The 20,060-nt window shown below is 43.6% G+C and overlaps 1 protein-coding gene across 1 annotated transcript in view; it reads left to right on the top strand.

The window, feature by feature from the left end:
• Window positions 1-20,060, top strand: part of TENM4 (teneurin transmembrane protein 4) — a 745,685-nt gene that overhangs the window by 544,708 nt on the left and 180,917 nt on the right. The window contains exons 12-14 of the mRNA XM_057553431.1: window positions 3,862-4,032; window positions 11,000-11,214; window positions 12,982-13,192. Coding sequence (XP_057409414.1) covers window positions 3,862-4,032; window positions 11,000-11,214; window positions 12,982-13,192 — 597 coding nt within the window. The remainder of the gene's footprint in view (window positions 1-3,861; window positions 4,033-10,999; window positions 11,215-12,981; window positions 13,193-20,060) is intronic.

Below are 20,060 nucleotides of genomic sequence, written 5' to 3'. Positions count from 1 at the left end.
ACGCCAGATCCTGTGATCATTTTCACCTGGAACATTCTTTCCACTGGCTTTTCTTCCCCCTCCACATATTTTTTACCGTAAGAACTTGCTTTTGCATCTTGTTTAAAATAAGAGAAAGCTTTGACAAAAATGTTTCTCTTCACAAAGCTGTGAGAGTTCTATTCATTCTGGGATTAGTTAATTCTCATGACCTTTTAACAAGACGGCTCTTTTGCGCGCTTAGATGAGATAATTGATTCTAACGGGGAAAGAAGTGCTGCTCGTTTAACTGCATATATCTGAGTTGTCCGCAATTCAAACAATTTCTCCATTACCTTTGGAGTTGCCAATAAATAGATTAAAACAGTAAGAAGGTAAGCAGAAAAGTGAGCTAATTCAGCCTTGGAAGTAGCAGCGTATTCACTTCTAACAGGCAAATTAATGTTATTATTATTGACAGCTACACAGAGGCAGTCAAGAGTAGTATGAAGCACCTCATTTAGTGTCTGGTACCTGAAAAGTGCTGTATAAATGTTAGCTGCTATTTTATCAGTATTATCAAAGGTATGAATATAATGGTTATAGAATATAGTAATCACACAGATGTACAGTTTACAAAGTGCTTTGCCATATATTATCACATATGATACAATAATTCTTTGGAATATTTTTATCCCCATTTCTCAGATGAGAATACGGTAGCTAGGAAGTGGCAGTTAGGATTCAAAACCAGTTTTCTTGCCCTTGATCCAGCAAACTTCCCACTGCATCACAGTAACCGAAGAGAAAGCAAAGGGTCTGATTGATTGCATTTCTGTTACCAGCGTACGCTCTCCTGATTAAGCCAAACTTGTGTGTATTCCTCGGTGGCTTGTGTTTGGATCAAGAGTCATAAGGACATGCTGTGCTCCGGTCCCCTGTACACACTTTTTTTTTGCGTCTTGAAGGCAGTCACACAGCCCCTCAAGACCATCAGTGACCCTTCCACAAACTGCGGCCAAATAACACAACTTTCCGTCTACCTCACGGAATCCTACACTGCTGCCTAAAAAGACATGTAAAAGCCTCGGAGGTTGCTTGATGTGTAAAAGGGGATGTCTTTATAATTCCCACCCACCTTGCTAGAAAAAGCTAGCGAGCAGCAGCATGGTGAAGTGGGGAGAGCCTTCCAGCCAGAAAGATGGATGGTGTGTGATTTCAGGATTCCAGCAGTTTGGGATTCTAGTCTAGACTCTGCCACTTGTTAGCCATTTAACCTTCCCAGTGTTAATTGATGTCTTTGTGTCTTAGTTTCTTCATCGGCAAAATGGCATTATCACCTTTTAGGATTGTTGCAAGAATCAAAGAAACTTTGAAACGTACTTACTGCTCTTAGCACAATGCCAGGCCCATGGAAAGCACTCAAGAAATCACAGTTTTATGATTATCATAATTTTAATTAACCTTCTGAGTTACTTAAATGTCCACATCTATAAATTGGGTCTGGCAAGGTTGCATGAGGATTAGAGGTAATGTGTACAGATTACCCAGGGCACTGCCCAGCAAGCGGTTGGTCCTCGGTAAACGTAATTACGATGGGCCTTCATATCTCTGTCGATCCTTCCCTGTGTCCCTGTCACCCTCCTAGCGGGTCAGCCACTGCCTCCTCTGGGCCTTCTAGTCCTTCGGAATACACTTTGTTACTTGTCTGTCTCCCCTGCTCGACTACGAGCTCATGGAAGCAGGGAGCGTCTGATTCAGTTCTGGCTCTCAGTGTCAGCCACGGGTCCTGGCATAGAGCGGGCTTTTAGAAAGTGTTCATCAGCTGAACGGAGGAGTGGTGCTACACAGAGGATGTTGTGGGAGTTGGGGACTGGAGTATGCGATTCTGTATGTGGAGAGTCAGGGAAGGCGTCCCCGAAGAGGTAAGTATGGACCATTGATGAGGCTCAAGTCTTGAATCGCCAGCGGGACTTAAGCCGACGCTTTGTACTAGATTGCAAACCTTTCTGGAAAACACGCTTCCTAGCCTTTGCAAGCATTGTGTATTTAAAGGACAACATCCGTTCTCTGGTGTTTTATGGTCTCTTCTCGATTGTTGCAGAAGACTATTCAGCAGTTGCTACCTTGCAAAAATAGTTTTAAAACAGAAATGCATGCACATGAATCAAAATCACAGCATTGCACAAAAATCACAAAAATGCACAGAATCAAAATGTGCAACAGATACACAGTGAAACGCAAATCCCATCTCTTCCTTCACAGGATGCACCCACTATTATCAGTGTTTTTCTTATCCTTCCAGAAATATTCTATACATATGCAGAGATGTTTTTACCTAAATGTAGTATATCAAACATACTGTTCTGAATGTTACAATTTTCCTTCCAGAAAAATATATACAAAGAGCTTCCTCACTCTTTCTTATGGTTGCATAGTATATTGTATAAATAAAACTTATCTAGCCCCTTATTGGTGGACTGGTTTCCAATATTTTGCTATTACAAACAGCACTGTCGTGAATAACCTTGTATGTACATCATTTTGTATGTATATGAACATATCTGGAGGAGAATTGGAACCTCTAAGTTCCAGAGTAAAGGGTATGGGTATTTTTAATTTGGTAGCTTTTGTCAAATTGCCCTCCATAGGGTTTGTACCAGCTTATGCTCGCACCAAACCAGCTAAGTGTGAGAGTGCTTATTTCCTGTTCTCTTCCAATACTGTGTATTTTCAGCCTTTTTAAAATCTTTGCCAAACCGTATGTGAAAAACAGTATTGCAGAGTTTAACTTACATTTCTCCTACTATGGGTGATGTCTAGAGTCTTTTCACGTGACCAAGAGCCAATTGCATTTCTTATTCTGTAAACTATCTGTTCATATCCTATGCCTATTTTCCTACTGACTTGCTGGACTTTGCTTATTCTTTGAGTTCTTTTTATATTAAGGAAATTAACCCTTGGTGATACAAATTGCAGGTTTTTCCTCTAGATTGTTATTTATCTTTTGAATCAAAAGGCCAAGACCACTACTTACAATACCCAGGACTTGGAAGCAACCTAACTGTCCATTGACAGATGAATGGATAAAGAAGATGTGGCACATATATACAATGGAATATTACTCAGCCATAAAAAGAGACGAAATTGAGTTATTTGTAGTGAGGTGGATGGACCTAGAGTCTGTCATACATAGTGAAGTAAGTCAGAAAGAGGAAAACAAATACCGTATGCTAACACATATATATGGTATCTAAAAAAAAAAAATGGTTCTGATGAACCTAGGGGCAGGACAGGAATAAAGATGCAGATGTAGAGAATGAACTTGAGGACATGGGGAGGGGGGAGGGTAAGCTGGGACAAAGTGAGACAGTTGCATGGACATATATACACTACCAAATGTAAAATAGATAGCTAGTGGGAAGCAGCTGCATAGCACAAGGAGATCAGCTCGGTGCTTTGTGACCACCTAGATGGGTGGGATAGGAGGGTGGGAGGGAGACGCAAGAAGGAGGGGATATGGGGATATATGTATACGTATAGCTGATTCACTTTGTTATACAGCAGAAACTAACACAACACTGTAAAGCAATTATACTCCAATAAAGATGTTAAAAAAAAAAAAAAAAAGCCAAGACCTCCTGAAACTCCCTCATCCCTGCCCCTCTCCCCCCTCCCCTAGACTGTGAGCCCTCGAGGGCAGGGTCTGTGCCTGGATCATCTCTGTGCCCCAGTCCCCTGTGTAGCGCTCAGCACTGCCAGAGCTCTCTTCAGGGGCTCTTTGTTGAACTGAACTGAACTGATTTCCTGTGTTCCCCACCCCCACTTGCCCTCCCCTCTGGCTTGGGAGTTCCGTTTCCACCTCCAGCAGAAAAAGATGACTTTTCTCATTGCTCACCACAGCCATGCACCTGTTTGGCCTAAACTGGCACCTGCAGCCGATGGAGGGGCAGATGTATGAGATCACGGAGGACACAGCCAGCAGTTGGCCTGTGCCAACGGACGTCTCCCTGTATCCCTCAGGGGGCACTGGGTTAGAGATCCCTGACAGGAAAGGCAAAGGAGCCACGGAAGGTAGGGTTGCTGTGTTGTTCGTGTCGTGAGTCCTCTGTGTCTGCCTTTGAACCGAGGAGATCGCCGTTCTGCGCGCCATGTGCCTGACTCACAGCTCCATGCTCTGGTGCTTCCTCCATCCCTCTGCACTCCACGCCGGCTGCCAGGCCACCTGTGTCTTCATCGCAGTTCCTTGTCACTGTGAGCTCATAGCGGGGCTTGGGCAGGGCTCATGGTGCTCAGGCGACATCCCATCCCATGCCCTGAGGGGAGTATCATGGGCTTTCACGCTGCTGGGCGGCTGTCTTGGATTATGTGGGATCATGATGAGGCAACCTCATGGGATGAATGGGTGTCTCCTGGAGTGGGGTGTGGCAAGGTGGGTAGAGGGTGTGTTGTAAGCGAAGTACCCTCAGACCTTGTGGTTTCATGGAAACACCACTTCAGCTGTTCTAGCATTTTCAACCATGTGACCTTGAGCAAGTCACTTAATTTTCCTGAGCCCTAGTTTCCTCATCTGCGATACCAATAATCATTAGTGTTTGTACAGTATTTGTTCAAAGCTTTTTGTCAAGAGCACTTCACATTTAATCCTCACAGAGATCCTGTGAGGTAAGTATAATTACGTATACCCATTTTAGATGCCAAAACTAAGGATCACTTTGATTAAGTTACTTGGCCAGAGTCACATAGCCAGTAAATAATGGAATTTGGGACATGAGCCCAGGTCTGTGTGACTGCAGGGCTCTTGCAGTCTCCATAAGTTGACCTACCTGACTCACCTCATGGTTATAAGACCCTGAAAGACATGGATAAGAAATTCCATTGTACAATGAGACAGATGTTTCTCTTTCAATGATGGAAGTGGTGGTGACATTTGGAGTTTGGCATTCTTGAATGAGACATCCATAGACCAATGTTCTGAATTTCTTAGGGCTCTTTCTAACATGCCATCAACACAAATTCTTTCACTATCAGCCAAGAAGTGGCAGACCCACAAAAATTGGTACCGGGAAGGATGTCTGAGCTCATGGGCCAGGCTGGCTGTCATTCTAGGCAGTGCGACCATCCCTTCTCCTGTGGCCTGCTTTCTCTCTCTGGTGTAACCTCAGTCAGCAAAGTGGTCACAGCGGCCTCCAATCTTCACTGCTTACATCTTCTTTCCTCTTAGCGCAGTTAACTTTGGGTCATGGCTTCTGAGCTTCCCTGTCCTGTCAAGAGTTTGCCTTCTAGGAATCAGTTTGGTTAACAGGGTAGCATATGCTTGGCCAGAGTAGCTATTCATGGTCTCTGAATGGTCCTGAAGGCCAAAATCCACTCTTGACCTATGGTCATCTTTAAGGGAACTGAGGGCATTTCCAAAGAGCCTAATCAGAACCTCTGCCTACTCTTTTGCGGGGGGCAAAGCCAGTCTTCTCCTTTACAAAGATTCTAAGACTTAAAACATTGAATAACTTACATTTTCTTTGCACCTTAATAGGATATGGAGGGAGCATGGATGAAGCCATGGGAAGAGCTCTGGGTTAGGAGTCGAGAACCCTGAGTTCAAGTCCAGCTGCTGCCACTTGTGATGCCCTTAAGCAAATCCCTTGAAAGACTTTCTGGGCTTCATTTTCCTCCTCTTTAAAAGGAGGTTATTGAGCTATATTATCTGTAACGTCCATTCTAATTCACAAGTTCTACATGTGAAATTAGTAACAGAATCATCATATGATTAACCAGATTGTTCTTTAGAATTTTTTTTTCAGGTTGGCCCTGTCCATGGTCCTTCCTGTTGGCTTGTGATTCCCATGTCAGCTTATAGTGTCAGATGTCATAGGTGAATACCATAAATGACAACTGTCTTTAGAATCAACAAACACAGATTTAAGATATGTTTAAACCTCAAAGATCTCATTTAGAAAAATGTATTTTCTCTATCAGACTTTCTTTCAACAGGAGTTGGATCTATCGAAAGTCTCCCACTCTAATGAAATTAGTTTGTGGGTTGTTTAGGTTTTGTTTTCTTTTTCCCAAGGAGCAGGAGGTACAGATAAGAGACAAAATAAAATTGCACCAGCTTATTGGTTTGCTTTCGCTGGAGTATTTTTGCTTAAAGGGATTATCTGTCATTACTAATGCAAATGGAAAGCCTGTTTACAAACCCCTAAAATGCAATGCAATGCTGGAGGGTGGTCAGCATCGAAAGCAATTGCTGTGACAAAAAATACATCGGTCTGGAGAGACAGAGGACACATCTTCCTCTAGTTTACGTGAGACCACATGTTTCTTAATTTCTTTTGCCTTGGTCAAACCAGTGTGTACTCAGTTTACGTTTTTAATTGTGATGTTAAAAATCTAGTTCCTTAGACGTATCTCAAGGGGGAAAGTCCTTAACACTGATGTGAGTGCATATTTCCTGTCCCTTCTGAGGGTATCAGAGAGCTGATTCCAGAGTTAAGATTAGAGCCCTGTTCCGCAATGGCAGGGGAAGCAGTGTGGTGGGTGGAAAGAGGATAATAGGCCTTGGAGCCAGGCAGTCCAGGATTTGAGTCCTGGCCCTGCCAGTTATTGGCTCTGTTAACTCAGGCCCGTTACGCCATCTCCTGTGGCCTTAGTTTCCTCATCTGTGTAACAAGGATTGCCAACACCTATCTTTTCAAAGACTGGTTATGAGGAAGCACTCAACAAATGTTAGTTCCTTTCTTGTCCACCCAAATCCCAAGCCATTCCATGTCAGTTATTAGAATCTCAGAAATCCAGACTAATTAATATTTTCCCCTCAAAGATTCCCACAAAGTCTGGGGCATCTGTGAATATTTTTAAAGGGTATATATTTTTTAATTATACAAGTGAACTATATGATGAACCCAGTATTTTAAAGGTTCATTGTGTCTTTGAGAATAACATCAAACTGCAGTTTATACTATATTTTCAAAAGTGGCTATAACCATTTCAGGGTTGTCGTGGGATGGAAACCAAATACAGCAGCTTTTCGAAGTAAAACCATAAGAACTTATGTTATGCATTAATGGAGAAAGGGGAAAAAGCATTGAATAAACAAGCATTTCTGATGGTTTAATTGGTGGGCCAGGGATAGTATTTTCTTCTTTCTGCAGTGAAATCAAAATTGCCCATCAGTTTGAACCATGCAAATTGCTGCACACAGGCTCAGCTGGGCTGTCCAAAATGGAACAGCTTATTTTGATAACCAAATAAATTTCAAACAGTTGCTAAGGAAACTAAAGAAATCTTTGTGCAAGTTATTGCATTGAAAAGAACCAAAAAGGTGGAGGGAGGGGGGAGAGTGTTGGTTGATTAGGAATTTAGAACCTATCTGGATAAATCTCAGTTCAGGAAAATAAAGACTGAACTTGGGAAGTGCATGGAATTTCAGTTCTTCCAAATCTCCCTTATTTGAGCTATCCAATCATTTCAGTAATTTGTTGAGAAATTTCTTTTACAGACATGATTGCATATTTCCACAGCATAGCTATAGGAAACCTGAATCTTTATATCTTTATAAAGAAAAGAACTGTTACCGGTAGAATCTGCCCTGTGAAACCTAATCGTGCTCTTGGAGCTCCCTAATTCTGAGTTAAGCTCTTTGTACTTTGTTAAGCCTCTCGGGCACGCACTGATTGTATAGTGTCCTTCTTATGAATGTCTTGAGATACTGACTGTCTCCCTTTAACTTTGGGGCCTGTGTGTGGGATCCTAGTTCATAAAAATTGTCAATTTTTTGTATCCCAGGATGGCAGGAAGTTCTCCAACGGGCCTTGGATCTTCCTGGTCTAGCCTTGGTATTAAGCCCGCTAGGACTGTGAATTAAATTGGACCCTCGCTCTTAAAGAGGGTCAATGCATTCTGCCACCATTGAGAATATCTTTGAAGGGTTTTAATTAATAATTTATCAAGTTGATGTTCTAAGAAGCCATATTCTAATAAATAAAGGGGCGGCCCAAATGACTCCATCTCAATGGTTTCTTAAACATTCTGAGCATCCGTATATACATTTTAATAGTGTGAGGATTAACAGAACCGATACATATAAAGATGCCCAGTATGTAGTTGGAACTTAATAAATGATAGGTTATACTACTATTAGTACTGCTACCTCTATTACTATTACTACTAATAATGTTTATTATTATTATTGTTTTCTAGAATGTAGGTAGGAATAAAAGAATTATATGCACAGGACTTGTCGCCTCCAACTGCCTCTACCTTCTACCCCTGTCACTACTCCACCACCTACACCATGGGAATTGCCATGTAGTGGGATATTTTCTATCCTAGTGCTCACATCTTGGTGCTCAAAATTAAGAACAAAGAATCTTAGGTTATAAGATCTGGAGAGAGAAAGGCAGTAAGGGTTTTTAAAAGACAGGAAAGGATGAGGGTGGGCTCACTCTGAACAGCCCTTAGCCCAGCAAATCTCGTGCCTCTTTCCCACCAGACAGAGGTACTCTGCAGGCTGTAGGTCTTCCCTCCCAGAAGCTTCCATCTCATCCTTAAGGTTAGTCCCTGTGGGGACCACTAGGAACCAGAGGGGAAGAATGATAAAGGTTAAATTCCAAGATGGGGATGCTCTTTCCCTCTCAAACTTTTCCTTTACACTGGGCCGTGACCCCTTCCCCAAGGATCTGGACAAGGTGACTTCTGTTACAAAGGTCACTTTTGAACCTAAGCTCCAGAGCGGCCGTCACAGACTCAGCCAAGAAAGTCAAGGTCCTGGTTGGGAGTGTGCCGTAGACCAGAGTTTACTATTTTTATATCATTGTATACACACCAAATATGATTTTTTTCTCCCATTTTGGCCAGCTTTGGTGAAATACTGGAGTGCTAGAAAAGAATATTCCTTTTTGCCACTCCTCTGGGGTAAGAGCCAACTTACTTATGCCTCTGGGGCCTGCAGACCTCTAGAGAGTCTCTGGACTTGACCTCTGACCTGTGAGGCTAAAGAACTTAGCCGATTCGATAGTTGTCTCCTAAAAACATGCTCACTGGAGGGGAAATGAACTGTGCAGGGTTCTCCAACGGCATGCCAAAAAGTGGGAGAAGTTTTCATTATTCATTCTCAGACACAGGAATTATTTGAATGCAGACAATTCCCAAATCCCATCAGCTCTGACTCCTACCTACTCACAAAGGAAACGAGTCCTTGGAATTAGGAGTCTCGGGCTTATTTCTATGCAGTTTCTAGCAGTAAAAAGCTCAGAACTCATCCTGCTTTTGTTTCATACTCCCTCCTAGTTCTGCCTCCCTAACAGAATTATAAGCTGAAGGGTATACTATCTTCTACCTGGACTATAAAAGGATTGTGGTACTGGGAACCCAAAAATCAGATAAGGAAGAATGTGAAAGTAATTCTCTTCCATCTTAATGCTTTGTGAATTTGGCTTCTGTCTTTGAACCACAGTGCCATGGTTTGTGTGTGTTTACAGTTTCAAGGTAAAAGTCTGGGGCATATTCCTTCCATAAAGGAATTAAATGTAAGCTCTTTCCCATGCTAACGACAGAATACTAGTGATACTTTTATTGAGAGCATGCATTTTAACTTTTTTGTTGGCATATTTTTAATTAAAATAACGTTTAACGGTTTAAAGCTAAAAACCTGATGTTTCTGCCTAGGAGTTTATAAGGAATGATAACATATGGAGAAGTTTAACATTTAAATTGAATTTTATTATTTAAAACAGTAAAATATTTTATGACTACAACAGTGCCCTGCCAAGCTCCATTTCAGCATCAAATGTGCTTTGTAAGGAATCTTACAAAGCTAGGGGGAAAAGAACATTTTAATTTCTTATTCCCCAAGTGCTTTTCATAAAAAGTTCCCACAAATGTGTTTTCTTTATAAATGGATTCTCGGTCTCTAAAGTGTCTCTTCCAACATCTATAACACCACCACAAACCTTGGAACTAGGATACCCAGAGGTCCTTCTAATGACAAATAAAATGTGGTCTGTTGACTTGATTTTGGCTTGTTAATGTCCTAAGGGTGGTCTTCTAATGTCCCTGTCCTCTCCTCCTGCCCCCGCCCAACTCTTCAGAGGGCTGATGTCTGGCAGGAAGTTAGGGTTTATATTTTTCACATGTGAGTGTGTTTAATTACTAAATAGAGGAAGTCTGATAAGCAGCCTTCCTTCCTGGCACTTGGGGTGCGCCCAGAAAGCTGTCACTCTCCTGATTGGTGACAGAATTGGGCAAGAGACCTTATTCTTGACCACTCCCCCCCACTCCAGCAACCTGCAGGGTTGGGGGCCTGGGTTGAATTTCCAAGTATGTCATAAGGTTTGTGCCTGAACTTGAAAAATCCCCTCATCTTTACCCACTTTAGCACAGTGATATTCATAGCCCTCCATTCAAGACAAAGAAGCGTTTTTCAGGGATGGTTTCTCTCTTCAGACGTACCCTTTTCCTCATCTTCCCCAACCCTACCCCTCCTCCCAACACAAACTCTCATCCACATGTCTGAGCCTCAGAATTTGGCTCCCAATTACACATAAACTAGTGAACTTGTAAAATTTACCTGACTCTACTCAGGTCATGCTTCCCACTGCTGGGGGAACCATTCTGAGTTGGAAAGTTAACAACAACACCTCATTCCCTCTATCTTTTCTTTTTTAGCATGCATGCTTTTACACACACACACATACACACAGAGTTATTCTCATGTGACTGCAAGTGATTATTTTTAGGATCAAAATATATCTTAACAAGCTGTAGAATTATGCAGTAAACAGATGGCCCTTGGGGAGGACCCGTTCTGCTTTGGAAGAATGCATATTTTTAGCAGAACAATTTGGGCATCATTGGAAAAAAAAGTTCTGGGCATTCTTACTCCTCAACGGAGGAGTCTGGGGCAGGGAGTGGGCTGGCAGCAAAATGTTGTAGAGAGGAGTGGGAGGCATCGGAGAGCCCTGCTTGCTCAGATGCTCTGGTCCCTGGTTTCACGTGTGGCTAACAGTGATGTTTTTGTCTTCCCTTCCCTGTGTCTTGGTAGGAAAGCCCAGTAGTTTCTTTCCCGAGGACAGTTTTATAGACTCTGGAGAAATCGACGTGGGGAGACGGGCTTCCCAGAAGATTCCTCCTGGCACTTTCTGGAGATCTCAGGTGTTCATAGACCATCCTATGCATCTGAAATTCAATGTGTCTCTGGGAAAGGCGGCTCTGGTCGGCATTTATGGCAGAAAAGGCCTTCCTCCTTCACACACACAGGTAACCAGAACCCCACGGACCCTGCTCAAGAAGCCTAAGTCAAGAAGCCTAATGCTTAAGCCTGAATCTCTGAGCTTGAAGGAAATTTCATGTATTTTATAGCCCATTCATCCATTTGCCCTCTCTCAGACCCTACCTTTCGGATGAGTAGGGTTGTATCCTTGGAGCTTGTTAAGAGCAAGTCTTTCTAGGAAGTCTCTCAACAGCCTTTTTTACTAGTACCCAGTCTCGAAGTTAAATTATCCAGGAAGTGTAATCTAGAGAAAAAAGCATGCACCTTGGAGTCAAAGAGACCTGGGTTTGAATCCTCTTGTTATCAGCTATGTGACCTTGAGCCTGTAACATCCTTTCAGAGCAAGTTTCCTAATCTAGCCAATGGTGATAACAATACCCACTTTACAGGGCTGTTGTGAAGAGTGGAGAACCACATCTAGAAGGCAGCTGGTGCAGGACCTGGCTCAGAGTAAAGCATCCCTTCTCTCCTCAGGGCTTCACATTTACCCAGACACATGCACACTAGAAACACTTAAGAAAGTCAGCCAGCGCTAGCAGGTGTAAGCTTTTATATATAGAATGGGTAAACAACAAGGTCCTACTGTATAGCACAGAGAACTGTAGTCAATATCCTGTGATAAACCCTAATGGAAAAGAATATTTAAAAAAAGAATGTATATATATGTATAATTCAATCACTTTCCCATATAGCAGTAATTAACACAACATTGTAAATCAACTATACTTCAATTAAAAAAAAAAAAAAAAAAACTCGGCCAGGATGATTGACACATTACCAGTCATGATGGGTTAAGAGCAGACTTGTGTGAGGGCCTCCCAGCCCTGGGATTGGAGTAATATAAATCATAGGCATCCATCAGACATTCCCTGGCCAAAGGCAGTCTTCCTAGCCCCCGTAGTTATTTAATTTTTAGATAAAAGCTAGATAAATACATTTGCTAAGGATGGAGTTGCAGAAAAGTAGACAGAGCCTGGGCCCCTCTGATTTCTTTGTAAAACTGCTGTGCTGCTCCTGGACTTCATGCCCCTAGACATTTTCACATGAGACAGAATAAGTATCTATTTTGTTTTGCTTTAAGGATAGACAGACAGACGGGTAGACAGTTGCATGATTTGCTTGCCAGTAGGCCAGCAGGACTTCCCCACCTGCCTGTTGTTAGCACTGTGTGACTGACTTCAAGTCTCTCACGCTAGTAGGCTTGGATCAATCAGCACTTGTATTTGACACAGCATGTAATTATTGATAGAGTTTTGAGCTAATCCAGTTTAGTTCCCCTAAAACTGCTCCCTGAAACTGGAGCGTTGAGAAAGGGTCATTGAGGAAAGGAAGACAGGTATAAATCAAACTTCCGTTTGCACTTGACTGACATTTAAGCCACATCCAGTGCTCCAGGCCCAATCCTAGACCCCTGGGATTCCTGCCCGCCATCACCTGCGTGGGGTTGGAGTTCAAACAGTCATGCAGTGGCTGGGTTTCTGATCACTGGAAAAGCATGGTTGTCCTGTGCAAACTCTGAGACTTGAAAATAATCCACTAATTACAGTGCACTCACAAGAGTATCAGGAGACCGTTACCAGGGAAAAATGGATTCTGGGAAGGAGTTGGAGTTGGTTGGTCAACCTTCACATGGCTTTAGCCTCTTCTGCCTGTTTCAGGTTGTATCTCCCCGTGTCCTCCCCGGGAGAAGCCTGAAGAGTCTAGCCTTGTGGTGAAGCAGGTCCCCGGCTAATTATGCTCTCTTTGTACTTCAGTTTGACTTTGTGGAGCTGCTGGATGGAAGGAGGCTCTTGACCCAGGAAGCACGGAGCCTGGAGGGACCCCAGCGCCAGTCTCGGGGAGCTGTCCCCCCTTCTAGCCATGAGACGGGCTTCATCCAGTATTTGGATTCAGGAATCTGGCACCTGGCTTTTTATAATGATGGGAAGGAGTCTGAAGTGGTTTCCTTTCTCACCACTGCCATTGGTAAGGAAGCTCCACCTCTCTGGGGTCTGTGGAATATTGTCTCTTCGGGTGAGAGGACACTTGGGGATCCTGGGAGTCGAAGTGGACAAGGGGATGTGTCTTGCCTAGAGCTACAGAGGCCACCCAGCATGAGGCCATCCTGACTGGGCTTGCCGGGCAAGGGATGGGAGTGAGATGCAGGGAAACGAGGGAGGGGAGTGACAGGAGGAGCTGGAAGGCCATGTTGGGCTGGCACCTGAGCCCAGCGCTGTTGCCCACCGCCTTTCTCGTGTTATCTGTGGCCTAGCGTGTGGACTTGCAGCTACATTTAAACACCAAGGGGCGAAACTGACAAGGAGACAGGAATTCTTGTTACATGTCTCCATCACCTGTATTCGTCCTTATAATCTCCCTTGGTTCAACTCACTGATTTGCTATTTGGGGTTTTGGTTTCTTACGTGAGCTTTTGTTTGCTTGTTTGTTTTGCTTTTGGAGCCAACAACCCCTGGCAGATGAGGAAAAAAAAAAAAGATAAAGGTTTGGAAAGAGGGTGAGAATAGCCATGCAAAGGGCTGGATGAACAATCTGATCAGATCGGGGTCTTGTAGAGAACCGAGATGTCCTGAGCTCTGGCGGACAGCAAGCCTGGAGGATTTAAATGAGCTCTTAACAGCTTCTGGTCCCTCGTACTGGAAGAGTTCTCGTTCAGAGAGAGCGCCTTGGCCACCTCACAAGCCTGTGGGTGTCCGGGGAGCCTGGCACCCTGTTTTAAGGAATTTCTCTTCTTTACCCATATACTGCACAGAATTTGTCTCCTCCTTAGATCACCACAGTGTGATATAGGATGCGTTGGGCTCAGTGGTTCAGGTCAGAAAACGTTGCGTCGGTTTATATCAGAAGTGCAGTGACACAACCTGGAGATAAAATCCCCTACAGGAAAATAAAACTTCCAGAAGACAAAACTCCACTAACCAGAATGCTTGGGGATGGATTTTCTGCTTAATGAAAACCTCTGTGTTGTTTTGAGTTCACCTCAAAACTCTGTCTTGGTCCTTGGCTGGAGCCTCTCTGACATGGGAAATGGAGTTGAATAAAAAACCTCTGAATCTGGTCGTTGGTTCCTAAAACTCTTGCAAGACCCAGGTTCTTCCTTCTAAACAGCAGTAGTCATTTTCAGGCCATTTTCCTCTTATTTGCAATTTTGCCTGTAGAGTTGAGGCGGAGAATACCTTCCCATTAAATACGGTGCACAGTGTATAGGCTTCTGCCGTAACTGCGGGCTCAACATTCTACCCTCTTAGCAAAATGAGGGAGGTGGAGCTGTTAGGCTACATCAGCTCCGGGGTAGGAAATATCACTTCGTGCTGTCCTTATTTTGGAAGTGTCTGTCCTAGTTGCTGGTCTCTGCAGTCTTGGCAGCCGCTGTGCTGTTGGTTTCCTCCCTTGATGCCTCCTTTTGAGGTGCAGTAGAAAGTATGCTCACTTCTAAATCTCCACCACTGATTCGCGTTCTGGCCCTGCACAGATTCCGTCTCCTGGTTCCTTGAGACTCTGGAATTTGAGGCTGCAGCTCGGTGGTTAGTGGTGACCCAGGAGGCTGTCGGTGCCGCCCGTTTCCCGTCATGGGAGAGCCAGTCCTGGTCCTCACCATCAATTAGGCTGACACTCGGCAGGGTCTGCCAGGCTCCAGACCCTGTTTCTTCTCTCTTTCTGGACACGGTGGCTTCAATTTAGAGACATGATTTTCAAGTCATTAGTGGTGCCTGAGTTACAGCTTCATGGTCTCACAGCCTGATTTCTCTTAGACGCAGTATCATGCTTGCTCAGAACTAAGGTCTCCTACAATCAGAATTCTGTATTTTTAATAAGTGAGCACAAATATGAAAGGAAATTAATACAAACCCCCAAAGAAAGCTACTTTTAATTAGGGTGTGCCTCTCAGAGAAATAAGATGTAGGTACAGTTAGGTACCCTTGCCAACTCTTGGCTTGTCAGAGCTTGCTGACCTGTTTTGTCATAATTAAGGAGATGGCCTTGCTTTTCCCTCAGGTTCTCCTGTTCTCACCTAAATGATGAAATCTGTCTTCACCTCCTTTAACCCTATAATGTCTTTTAGAGCAGTTAGGCTGTATTGTGCTTCTCAGAGTTCTCTGAACCACCTGGCGTCTTGTTAAAATGCAGATTCTGCTTCAGTCGGTCAGGCTGGGTGTTTAGAGTTTTGTGCATTTTGTACCAGCACCCGGTGAGATGCTGCTCATCTGTGGCCCACATTTTGAGTAACAAGGGGTTACAGTATCTTATTGGGGGGGGGGGGGTCTCAAATATTGTTGTACAAAGGAATCACCTGGGAAGTGAGTCTAACATTCAGATTCCTGGGCCTTTTCCCAGTAGGCCTGAGGTAGAGCCCAGGTGATCCTGATTCTGGTGGTCGGTCTGTCAACTAAGCTATGAAAACAAATGCCTTCTGAGCACTGCTTTCCATTCCTGCCTTCTCCCACTGCTGCATGTTAGCTCTGTGACCACAGTCAGTCACGTCACCTCTGTGAGCCTCATCTTTCTTGTCAGGAAAATGAAACAATAATAGTACTTGGCAATCCCCATTGTGAAGATTGGAGAGAATAAATATAAAGTGCCCAGGCCAGGCTTCGATACATGGAAGTGGTTAATATTTTCTCCCATCCCCTTTCTCTGTCCACCTTTCTCTCCCTGCCTTTCTGACTTGTCTGTCTTCCTTCAAGCTGCAGTGATTGTTTAATGAATACCTTTTTTTTTTTAATACAAAAACAGACTGACTCTGATGTTGCTATTAATCCCTGTCTCCCCAAGAGTCTCTGGTATTGAGTCTCAGCTGTCTTTGGTCTTTACCTGTGAACCATGAGTTGTAATTTGTCTTGGCAGGTTAATTAAAAGTTTAGGTCTTGTTTTAGTGAAGTCATTATAGTCCCAATATACAATTGTAACTCTCAGGTTTGCTTAACACACAAATTGGAATGTGGCCCTCCCTCCGTTACACGCTGAAATGCAGAGCTAGAATTTAAGAAGATCTGAGATGTCAGAATCCAGAGTATTTATGTCTGTTTGTAATTAAGTAGTGGGAGAAATAATTGTGTTTAATTTAACAAATGGCTATATTGTGAACGTTTTTGCTTTTCCTTCCATTTAATGCAATCCAGCTGATGATTTTAAATTAAATAAGTTTATCTTTTGCCTTCAAAAAATCTAAAAGCACTTTACAAACTGTGTACACAAATATATATACACGGAGATGTGCTGTTGACAGAGCTCCCTCTGAACTAGATGCATTTTCTCTCTCACCCACACACACATGCACACAAACCACTGAAACTGAGCAAATTTTAGAATAAAACATGGCAGCTATTTTCAGAAAGAATGGCCTTTCCCCCACATGCAGAGATCTCGAATTTGAAGGTTATGTTGTTTCTGGTTCTGGCTCCGTTTGGGGGTAGGTGACCTGGCTGACCCCGAGTACTGAATGAAGTAGGAAGATGTATACCAATAGCTAAATTATAATTCACCATTGCCATTTACACAGGGCTTTAAATACATTCTCTAAGCCCTGCAGTAACTCCACATGATGATTATTTTTATTTTCACCCCCTATTGTAGATGAGGAAATTGAGGTTCAGGGATGTTTTGAGAAAAGCCAGGACTTGAATTTGTATCTGTCTGACTCCAAAGCTCATGATCTTCCTTCTTTAGCCATCTGCCTCTTTTCAGGATCAAGCCCCCTTTTTTTGGATATTACACTTACTTTGGTTTTCCACCTGTTCATTCATTCAGCAGACATTTAGAGAGCGCCTACTGTGTGTTAAGGACCATGCTTAGCTCTTTTCTGTATGTAAGAAAGAACGAGAACCTTAGGTAATTCTCATTTTGATCTCAACTTTACAGATGAAGAAACTGAGACTCAGAGAATTTAATTGACTAGCCCAAAGTCACACAGTCAGTAAGGGCAGAGCTAGGATGGAAACTTGGTCTTCAAATCCCATGTTCTGTCCATGATGCCAGAGTGTCTTACTGTTTGGTCTGATAAAATAAATATTTTATTTCTATTTGTATTATATGGAATATAATTTCCCCTTTATTAATTTGCCTCCAATATAAGTAAGCATCTTAAATCAACATAGGACGTTTTCTTGAGAAGTCATTAAAAAGACCATGAAAAAAAATCTCACAACATCCAAAATTTTCAAAACAAAAATACCTTTGTAGGCATTGCTTGCAACCCCAAGACCTGACAAGTCAGTGTTGCAGTGTTTTGGGCCTCTAGATATAGCATCTTAGCTTTTAATTTTGGTTGATGCTGAAGCATAAAAGGACAGATCACCTTGACATTGTGGCAATGTGAGCCAAGTCGGAAAATAACAGAGGTTACCCCACAGTGGATTTAGAAACCCAGAGAAAAGAAATTAGAATCCTTGTTAGAAAACATAGACCCTGGTAATTTTACGAGAAACGTGCCCTGGTCTTCCTGGTCTGAGGACATTTCATGGTAATGAAAGAGGAGGGTCCTTTTGCTCAGGCCCAGGCAGCTGCTATAACTTGACCTATTCTATGTCCAGGCACTAGAAGCAGATCTAATCCTCCCGTCCTCCCTTCCTTCCATCCTCCCTTCCTTCTGTCCTCCCTTCCTTCCATCCTCCCTTCCTTCCTTTCTGCCTTTATCCAAAAACGATTACATTCCTGCTCTTTCCTAAGGTGGAGATACAGAGAAGGTATGACGTGGTTTCTGGCCAAAGTAGTTCATGGTCTTGACTAAGGAGAGGAGCATTTACATACTAAGTGCCTCTAATCCAGGAAGAGAGAAAGAAGGCTCACTCGTGGAGTCACTGGTCAAAGTGCCGTGAGGGTTGGAGGAAGACAAGGGCACGTCCAGCCAGATGGGTCAGGGAGGGCTCTCTGGATGAAGTGACACCTGATGGGACCTTAAAGGATGGGTAGAATTCTCACATTTAAAGGAGGAAATGGCAGGGGTTTGTTGAGGATGTTATTCCAGGTAGCAGGAAGAACGTGAGCAAAAGAGAGGTAGGCAGAAAATTAAGCGCTGGCTCTAGAGAGCCACCATCTTGATTGACTCGAGCAAGGATGCCCTGATGGGGAGAAGTGAGTCATCAGGGAGCACCTTGAACGCCACCCTAAGGGAGAAGCTCATTCTGCAGGTATGAGGTGCCATTGCAGGCTTTGAGCAAGGGAATAAAATGATTAGGGCTGCTGGCTTTATCTTGCGGGGCCCGGAACAAGAGCCCATGAATGTATATAACAGAGGAAGTTTCCTGGGATTGAGCTTTGTGATTTCATGAGAGAAAAGAAGAGGGCGGTGGAGGGGGGAGCCAGGAAGGACAGAAGGACAGTTCAGTAGCACTAGTGGTGTTTTTATTTGCTGTCCCTGCAACCCATTCCTCTTTATTCCCAGGGGTAAATAGATACTTTCACATGAGCTTCTATCTTACAACGGTCATCAAAGTTGGGTTTTTCAGGATTTTCCAGAGACCGGTGGACAGTGCTATTTGTATATTCCCCTCGCTTTGATTGGGTAAGACTACTGTTCAGTCAGCCTCTGGGTGCATTTGCAAGGATCTAGAGAGAAAAATCTCTTGACATTATGTACTGTGGTTTGTTTAAAAACCTGCACTACTTCAAAGAAGAAACTAAGGAGTGATTGAGAAATGATTTTCAGTTTCTCATAAGCTCTGCCCCACCCTTCCCCATATCCCCTTCCTCTGAATTATAAGATATAATACAGCAATGACGAATCAGGGTCTCTCGGTAATCCATTTAACCTTCTTGTAAATGACATTGGCAGCACTCTGTGAAATTTCTACTGAAAACACCTCTTTGGAAAAGTGCCGTGTGAATTCACCTCTCCCTGATAGCAGCGATTTATTGGGAGCAATCTGGTATAAGTGGAATGAAATTGTAGGTGGGAGGTAGAACTCAAGTCAGCACACTGGAGACAGACTGTGGCCAAAAATCTGTTCAGTGGAGGAGAGCTTGGAATATCAGAGCGCTTCACCTGCAGCCTGGAGACCAGCCCTGCCAGCAGCTGTCCCTGCAGACGACAGGGCAGGGTTCCCACCACCTCCACGCCACCCCCTCCTCTGCCTCTGCCATCTATTTTGTAAATTATCTGGGGCCTGGGGCCTCGAGGACAGGAAAGAAGCAAAGGGAGCTCAAGGACACAGTAGGTACTAGCAATAAAGCTTGTCTCTCCATGGGAATAGTTAGAAATGAATTTAGTGTGCAGGTAACAAGATCTCTGCTAGAGTGGCATTTAAGTGGGATTTTGATGTTCTCATGTACACTCTCGGTCTAGGGCAGGCCCATCCAGGGCCAGTACAGCAGTTCAGCATGGCATCAGGGACAAGCCTCATTCTGCCCTTGCACTCTGCCATCCTCAGCTCTGGCTGTTGTTTTCATGCTTGCCTCTCATGGTGCTAAAGTGGCTGCTGCAGCTCCAGGACTCATGTCTGAATGTCAGGCAGGAAAAAAAAAGGGGAAAGAAGTAGGGAAGCCAATTTTTTCCTAAAACCCTCAGCTTACATTTCTTTCGCAGAGCTGTGTCACTTGGACATTCAGAGATGTAAGGAAGTCTGAGGAATATTTTTAGCTTGCCACCTTGGCACTCGAAACAAAAGGAAGAGGGGAAGTGAATATGGGGTCATCGGTATCTGCCACAGGCTTCACTGTTTGGTCTGTTTGGTTCAGTACGTATTCACTGACAGCCTGTTACTGTGTGCCAGCCCCTGGCCTGGGCATTTAGGTGCAGCCATGAGACAGATGTGGTGCTGCCCCTGATGTCCTCACAGGCTAGTAAGTGAGGCTAAGTGAGGCTGAGGAAAAGGAGAAGCTGCCCATATACCTGAGGAGG

Source organism: Balaenoptera acutorostrata, chromosome 9 (assembly GCF_949987535.1).
Source record: "Balaenoptera acutorostrata chromosome 9, mBalAcu1.1, whole genome shotgun sequence".
NCBI lineage: Eukaryota > Metazoa > Chordata > Mammalia > Artiodactyla > Balaenopteridae > Balaenoptera > Balaenoptera acutorostrata.
The sequence above is the reverse complement of the archived record's forward strand: the minus strand, read 5'-3'. Positions and strand labels throughout refer to the sequence as shown.